The following is a 9,171-nucleotide window of genomic DNA, read 5'->3' as shown; positions in this document are numbered from 1 at the left end:
GCATATTAGTTGGTTGCATCAGCTTTTAGAAACACAAATACTTGCATGTTCCCACTTCTTCTACAAATAAACTTCGGAAAGCACATCAAGTGTTGTTTTGTAGCTTAGCGGTCGTTAGAGCCATTATTTGAAGTATGGTAGAATTTAGAATGCGTGTGTATTTGAGGGCATTCGGGTCATCTGCACAATTTATTTCGTAATGTGTAGTGCTACAATACAAATTATGTGCTGATGGATGAGGAAAAATGACACAGTATTCAAGTGACGGTCTCAAGCAATATACTCTTGGTGAACTCGAAGTCATCCTTACATATACACCGAAATAACATCCCGAGTTCTCTCTTTTGTGATTAGACGCGATGAGCCGCGTAGCTTCATTTGCATAACGATGCGCTTACTGTATGCATATTGATTGCGCGAGAAGGGATTGTGTCTTTAATTAGCGTACATGAGAGTAATCTTAATAATGGAGTCGACATGTAGGGAAGAACTCTCAGTTAATATGGCAGTTGCAATCATGATAACAGTTTATCATTTAAAAAAAAAATTGAAAAAGAACATCTAGCGCGTCTGATGAAACTTTACCTGGGTAAAACAACCCTGTACGGCCGCCGTAAATTATGGACAAGATAGGAAGAGGGCGTCTTTAAAATGAAGAGTGAAGACTTGAGACCCAAAGAAGAATCGCTTTATTTCTCTCCTTTATATTAATAAGAGGAGGTGGGGTCTTCGTTTGTGGGTCTTCGATTTTCGTTTTACAGACACCCGAATGAAAAGCTTTGCTGGATATCAACGAAAGTGGCATTTGTGTATAAACTAATCAAGAACTTATTCGAATTAGGCCTTATGTTTGGTTAGACAAGTATTCAAAACTAATTAAATATATTGACTAACTTTTAAACATGTTTGTAGACACAATTCGATATCAGTATAAGACATACTCTCATCAGGCTTTCATCTTTCTTTTATTAATTGTGTTATGACAAAAAGACGGATCAAGATTGCTCTGGTGAATTATAACATGGCGTTTGACATATCCGTCGATATCCTAAGTTACTTAGTGATACTGATCACGAGTGTCATTATTGTATCTAAAAAAGAAGAGTTTACCAACTTCTGCCAAAAACCCTATCAAGAAAGTTACGGTTGAGTAATTTCACGACACTTCTGACAATGCTATGTAAAACTCGAACTAATAAAGGAAGTTGACTAGAACCGATTTTAAACTCTTTAAACATAAACTAATAAAGGAAGTTGACTAGAACCGATTTTAAACTCTTTTAACAGAAATGGGCGTCTTTCACAGGGCGGGGACACCCCAGGGGAAGAATCTGGGCGGTGGAGAGGATATCACCAAGCCTATAAGGCATCGGAAAATGACATCTCAACTCTTGGGGGATTCTTAGGACGTTAACCCCAGAGTGACAGAATACGTGGTTATAATATTCGACGGACATTTTGAGGATTTTAATTAAGATCACAATTCCGACCGATAGAAGGGTTCAGGACTCATCTGCCGACAAGTGGGAAACCAGAAGGTCGAGAAAAGTAGGGGAGCAATTCCTGGTCACGTTCTGCCACGGTGTTAATATGCTACGGTCACCTGAATAAATCTAACCTAATTTACAATGTCACCAGAACCACAAACATCTTTCAAGAAATATTCATAAGTTCATAAAAAATATGGATGTAATGACAATAAATCAGTACATAACAAATATGGATATACAGTTAACAATAATTTATAAAATAAATCATTGACGATGCGAAAACGATAGACATGAAGAAATTACGTTATACGAGGAACAAGGAAGAAAATAGTTGATATTGAGAATGTTATATAGGGCAGTAAGAATTACATGAATAAAACATATTGAATGTCAGGTGTTGACACGAACTGCAACAGTAGGTTCAGTTACTGTAGGTATAAGTCACGAAATTCTTGCATGTAAAGAAATACACACATAAATTAAAGCAAGGTAAATATAGTAGAGTTTTAACACATTAAATCCGTATTGTTTAATCTATAAGCTATTATGATAAGTATTCCAAATGTTATTAATAGTAAATATAGTTCGTCTGCTGAAAAATGTAATGATTAAAATGAGGCAGCCTTTGGAGCCTAATCTGCATAATAAATGAAAACATAATGAGTTTATATAATAGCCACCATCGTCATTGTCATAACAATGACACTATCATCAGACCAAAAAAAAAATCTTGTGTTGGCCACGTTTTTGAAAAATAGGTAGGTAGATAGGAAAAGCTTTTCTTTTTTTTTTACCAATAATGTGTGTATGCCTAAGAAATATACACACAAATACAACAAAGTCCATTTATAAATCTATATTGAAGAGCAAAACGATCGCATAACACTGTCGCATTGCCTACCGTCCCCAGCAAGATAAGCCTATTCCAGCCTTTTTAGCTCATTAAAAAAATATTTTTCGTCATAGTTAAACCTCAACTTCATACATTTTGGGCCTTTCCGGCGTGACCAACAAATTATATAATTTTTTATTTGACCTCACACCACCATCATTAGCATCATCACAATCACCACCACTAGAACTACCACTACGATGATCGTCTTCATACTGACATCGTGTCTCTTCCAGTCAACGTCAATTTCTTATTGTTTTTTTTCCTCTTTCTCATGTCTTTCTTCTCAGCCTGGCATTCCTAATCTTAGCAAAAGGATCTACAATAATTTAGTTGTAACTTGGAGTTTAAAGAGTGCTTACCTTCCAAACTAAGCTGCTTAGGTTCGAATCCTGCTGATAGCTAAAATGCAACAGTTTATTTCTATCTTGCAGGTGAAAAGTTACTGGCTGGCTAAATAAGAATGAACCCACCCCAAATTACCACCTCCTCCATAAAAAAAACCACCGCATCCCACCCAAAGAAAAACTACCCAATCTCCTAAACGTTTTCAGGTACACACACATAACATTAACAATGCAAACAAACACCAATAAACACATGATTATTAAATTTCATTTGATTGATATTATTTCATATATCAACAACCTCGGATGTTGACAAACAACTTAATATGTGATTTACTTCATTAAACTTAACATAAATATTATCTATTATTGCCACAAGTTATACAGTACCGTATACTACTTAGTAGTTAGGTCTCTGTGTTCTTTTATTTATATAAAAAACTATAAAATACAAACAAATATGCACTTCACTATATGCACTATGGATATTTCAAGAACACTTCTCTAACTTATAAAATTAATCTTCCATATAATTTAATAATTTATTACTCTATTGTATGAATTTAATTGATATCTTAACAATCTATGATAATTACATTAATGTTTTGATATGTTCTGCATATATGACATTCATGTTTATATTTATGGAGTCTAAAATTAATAACCATACATTTGGAAAAAATAGTAGCAGTTACTTAGATATTATTATCAAATACCAGATATGCACATTTAACAGTAAAAAGCACACAGCTTATAAAATCTCTCTTTGGGAAAATCTCAAAACTTTGTGATTGTTAACAAATAAGCTGATTATCAGAAATTATTGCTTATGATTTGACAAATCATGAAACTTTATAAAAAAATATATTTCTTCAAGGAACTATTTTTGGAACATAAAAAAAAAAAACGATGCATTATATGAATTGTTATGAAACTGATTTCTAAAGTTGTTATGAAACTGATTTCTAAAGTTAAAATAATTAATATGTTTAATGCTTCATTTTTAATTCTGGCATTATCAATTAAACAACTTTTAATCCTGAACAAAAAGTACACAATGTCAATGTCCACCTTTTTCTGGTTGTATCAACTGGATTACTAATGTTTTAGATGATTTGATATGAAACTGATTTCTAAACTTAAAAAAATAGTATGTTTCATGTCAGTAAGCTTCATTTTTAATTCTGGCATTATCAATAAAACAACTTTTAATCCTGAACAAAAGTATTCAATGGCTACTTATCCCTGGTTGTATCAAATGGATTGCTGATGACGGATGAATGCATCAGGATAAATAACGGTAGATATGTAAGGAAATCTAGAACATCTAGTGTCCCCAAATGGCCAAGTTTTGCTTTAACCTCGTCTTGGTGTTCTTGACTAACACCACCGGCTTTCAACTCGATCATTAAACGTTCTAAAGACAGCTGATTGGTTGCTTCATCAACATTCCATAGGAACAATTCCTTAAGAAAATAATAATAAAATCATGGTAACTCTTACTAATCTTATGCATTCAGAAAAGGAAGCTGAGAAAAACAGTCAATTTCTACAACAGGGAGATCACTTACAATGAAATTTGATAACTGTAATAAATTTGACAGCCCATCATATAAAGGAGACACAAGAAGCCTAATTTCCAAATGGAGTTCAAATGATAAAAGAGTGATTCCGCAGAAATTACATCAGTAGCACTTGTCCTAAATTTGAATAAATTTATTATTAGCTTTAAAAAAAATTGTTAACTCATAAAAAATGACTAATATAAAAATCAATGTAAAATTAATAACTCTTCAAATATTATTAAAAACAAGCACTTGACCTTCAGCACACTAGAGATTAAAAATTCTTTTAAAATATTTGAATAATTATTATTTCAATAAGAAACATGCATCAAATTAATTTTAGATTTTTAACATTGAAAAATTAACATATTAGTATAGGCCTAGCTGTTTAACTAACAATTTTATATTATTATTCTTGCTTTATTATTACTATTATTATACAAGCATACTGTGTGATATGCATTGTCATCGTCATCATCAGTGTCATTGTAATCGTCCTCGTCACCAACATCATCATCCTTATCATCACCGTTCAATGTTGTCTCCCAATAATGCTGATCGAAAAAGAGGGGGGATGAAGACAATATAACTTCAGCTTATGTTTACTGTGCCAGACATCACAGTTTTTCATCTACACCTACATCCTTTGAGTTTTTATAAGGTACTGTAGAAATTAAATATACTACCGGTGTCCATTTAATAAACTTAAAAAATAAACTTAAATACAATGAATTGTGTACTTCACATCTTTAAAGCATTAGCTTTCAATTGAAAAAATTTAAAGAAAATATTTTTCTTACTTACTGGCAGATGTTACATTTAAGAATTTTTCGCAGAAAGACTGTAAATCCAATGAAAACGGAATTGTTTGTACCTGTGCCTCATTCAATTTTGATTACTTATTTAATCCTTCTAAATCACACATTTGATGTTTCAATTGAATTTCTGAGGTTTTCCACAAGTTTCACCAGACAATTTTTTTAAGAAAATCCCAGAGAAAGAAACAAACATGGCCATATAACGCCCATAGAGACGGTCACATGATCTCATAAATCTCAGATGACCACTCTGTATGATTATCCATTATACAACAAAATCACAAATAACTGACTTGTTGAAATATTTATAAATTCTATAGTGGATTGAAAGCAGATGTTAGAAGGAAAGCTCAAGATGAAACTGTCATTTTACCTTAGCTCTAAAGACTTTCATGTCGAGCATTTTAAAGTCCATCCTTTGAATCAAATTCTTCATCCAGTTACTGAAAAGATCAAAGCAACTTAATTAATTTAAAAAAAAAAAAAAAATTTTACAATTGAATTATTGATGCTTATTATTCCAATAATTTCATTCATAATGTAGTTAAACTGTAGAAAAATTGGAAAAAAAATATTGGCAATTTTTAAAAAATCTATTGAGGAATGATGTAATTCAACGGCACATTTTCAAAGGAGGAATGCCAAAGAAAAAAATGCTGCTTAAAGGGCAAGAGACTCCATGGAGTGGAAACATCAAAAGATTGCTTTATTATGAGTGATGTGTTACACTAGCTCAACCTAGCAGCAGGAGATGGAGGTTCCATGACAACGAAAAAAATGCTGTCAAAACATCACCACTGTCACACCTGCGTGCACCCACGCTTTTTATTCGCATAAAAATGGTTAAATGTGCTCTGTTCCTCATGAAATCAAGGACTTTTAACTGTGTACAGCTGAACATCCATTATGAAATAAAATATAAATACTGCAAGTACAATGTAAGGAATGTGGTATCCTGGGCTCCAGTATGCGTCCACACAAATATATAAATCAATCAATTGTTCCATTTAGTGGTACCATTCATCCCCAGTCAAAAAGACGGAAATTGGCTTTGCTTCAGTAGATAAACAAAAAAAAGAACAGAAAAAGAACATAAACATCATTTAACACATTTGAACAATGCCTACCAGGATACAGTAGTATCATTCAGATAAAGTATATCTTAAAAATTTGAATTGGGCAACATTTCTATCAACTCAAGGCATAATTAATCACAATACAGGAATATCTGACAACATTAAACATACCAGAAAAAGTTATTAACGATTTTGAACATGGCTAGTGTCCACCTACTCACTAATATATCACAATACGACAAAAGTTTTAATACTATAATAAATCCCTTCCGTAAATTTTGTTGTTCCATTTTGTTTTGTACAGTAAACATGTTTTTGAAACTATATCATGTTTTGCAGGTACAATATAATAATACTCTGAATGTTGAAAGATATATACATTTTAAAAACTTCCACAGGAAGATAGAATACTTCATTCAATTAAAAATAATATCAACTGTAATTGTTGACTGCAGAAAATTAATCAATCAATCAAATTTTAATTTTTTGTAGTGCCAGATAAATCATAATAGGCCGGACACAGAGGGAATAATGAATGGGAATATCCTAACCATATTTTAAATTCTTGCTAAAATCAATTCCAAAAAATGTGAGCTAATTATTTCCCCATGCACCTTGTTTTAAAAATATTGGAGGCTATGCACTAAAAGACTGATCTACCACAGGGAGGGAATGTTCCCACAGGTGGGTCTGCACACAAAAATAGCCACTTCAATGTATTTAGTTTTGTTGATTGGTAACACTTGTTAAGATTACTGAACTATATCTGCTGGGACAACCCTGGCAGGATTGTCATCTACTAGGACAGATCCTCTGTCATCAAAGATAGGGAGTAGTCATAATGACAGCTACAGTAGGCCAATTCCCTTGTGAAAACAATTCACGCACAACTTACAAATTCTGATGAACTATATATTCTAACACTTTCCACTTTCTTTTATTATCTTCTAGACACAAACACTCCCTTGGCAGTGAGTTTCATGCTGAGGTGTGTGTCATGCTAATAATGAGACACCAGACATTTTGGTGAACTTAAATGATTTAATATTTATCTGGTGGTTATTTTCCTCTACTTTGGTTTGATATCTGAACATGTCAATTAACAGTCTTCATTGGGAATATAGAGCAACCTAAAGCTCTGTCTAGATTATTGAAGTTCAGTATGCCCATATATATTCATAATGTGCCTATATATGGTCATGATGTGATGTCATCATGACCATATTTAGGCATGTCACATGTTTTGACCAAATAAAATTTGATAGTCTGGACAGGGCTCTAGAAATACCGACAAACCTTATGAACCTTCAATAATTAATTCAATTGCGAAAAAATTTTAAATGCAAAAAAAAAGAGTCCATATGAAGAGAAAAATAGTTTCCACCATAGTTTAAGACTAATGCAAGCACCTAGAAGAATCTGCGACCCATGAGGTGCTACATAAATTTTGTTTTGTTATTATAATTAAAAACTATTTTAAATATAAAAAAAAACAAACATTCTCTTAAAAATTAATCTATGTCTGTTAAAGTAATAACATTGCAAAAATTAAGGTGAAAGTGAAAAAAAAAATGCCAGTTTATCAGTTACTAAGTAAAAAAAATCTTATTCTAAGTAAGAATGGCATACACATGCTTTTTGTTGTTGTGTATTAGTTACCATGAATGGTTAAATATGGTAACACGTTAGAAAGTAACTGATAGAAAATGATAGGTCTTAGCTATAAGTCAGCCATTAAGTCTACAGTACTTGCATATTATTGAACATGATCTGACGTTTTACATGTAGCTTTAGGCAACCTCACATGCATAAAACACCACGTACAGTGTTACAAGCCTTAAGCAAAAATTCAAACCGGAAAAGCTTTGAATAGAATTATTATAAGGCAGAGGCAATGAATGGCGCTATAGGTTGGTGATTGAGATCCTTACCTTCAAATCCAACAATCCCGGGTTCAAATCCTATAAATGTCAAATTTTTTTCTACTTCTTAAATTTTGTTACGAGACTATTTCATACAGTGCATTAGATTACTCATTAGTTGAAAAGGTCTATAAAACATGATTCTGAATAATAAAAAATAATGTAAGTGGGAGGGGAAAGGAAGGCAGGAAAATGAGCTAGGATGAATATGTCTAACACATCTTCCTTTGGTAGAGACACTGGAAATTGCACGGATTTAAAGTTTGAAGTGGCTAAATATGGAAAAACAGAAGGAAAGGGAAAGGCGTAAAAATGAATATGGGAAGTATGGCAATTAATATAGGCAGTATGAGGTCAAAATAAATAATAGAATGCGGAAAAATAAAAGGAGACTACAGTCTGTAATGATGTTGTAATAGATGTAGGGAGAGTGACAGCAAGATTGGATGATACTGTATTATAATCTTAAGACATCATGGGTATACTGCCCTCAAGGGCTTACTGTAATTCATTTACAAACAATGATTTAGATTATCAATTGGTAGACTCCTTACTCTGAAAGCATATATAAAATTATTTTTCCAAGAAAAAAATAAAACTTGAAATATTAATTTGCCTATATGTAGCTTCAAATTCAGTTTCGTTATTAATGTTTAATTAAATTATAGACAAACTTTTATAGGAATTATGCATATTAAGAATTTCTAATGTTTTTTACCCCAAAAGAAATGACTTGTTATGTATACAATTTTGTTGCATTATACAAGAATTCACAACTCCCAAGGCCAGCTTTTTCTAGGTTAAACAGATATTTTGAAGTCTCTTGAATTATCATTTTGAATTGCCTAAGGCCTGGATGAAAAGGTTAATGTAGATGCAAAAATATTTTTTTATATTCAATTCATATCAAATAGGAAATAGTTAAACTCTACTAGCCAAGAGAAGGGCAAATAAAAAAATGTAGAAAATTAAAACTGTCTAATATTTCCTAAACTTAATAAACACAATTAAGTTTAATTAATGTGTTTATGTAATTTTGGAAAAATTTAAATTAACTTTTC

General features: G+C 32.0%; 1 protein-coding gene and 1 long non-coding RNA gene across 5 annotated transcripts in view; one reads left to right on the top strand and one right to left on the bottom strand.

Annotated features, from left to right (window-relative positions):
- LOC117104871 overlaps positions 1-9,171 on the top strand; it is a 46,687-nt gene that overhangs the window by 33,270 nt on the left and 4,246 nt on the right. The window lies entirely within an intron of this gene.
- The window catches only part of LOC117104866, a 76,486-nt gene continuing 70,298 nt past the window's right edge, over positions 2,984-9,171 (bottom strand). For all 4 annotated transcript variants that reach the window (XM_033245738.1, XM_033245734.1, XM_033245736.1 and 1 more), the window contains 2 exons: positions 5,486-5,555; positions 2,984-4,195 (listed from right to left, as the gene is read on the bottom strand). In XM_033245738.1, coding sequence (XP_033101629.1) covers positions 3,965-4,195; positions 5,486-5,555 — 301 coding nt within the window. In that variant the 3' untranslated portion in view covers positions 2,984-3,964. The remainder of the gene's footprint in view (positions 4,196-5,485; positions 5,556-9,171) is intronic.

The sequence above is a fragment of the Anneissia japonica genome, unplaced genomic scaffold (genome assembly GCF_011630105.1).
Source record: "Anneissia japonica isolate Jap-2015-1 unplaced genomic scaffold, ASM1163010v1 scaffold287834_len5846547_cov211, whole genome shotgun sequence".
Taxonomy (NCBI): Eukaryota; Metazoa; Echinodermata; class Crinoidea; order Comatulida; family Comatulidae; genus Anneissia; species Anneissia japonica.
The sequence above is the reverse complement of the archived record's forward strand: the minus strand, read 5'-3'. Positions and strand labels throughout refer to the sequence as shown.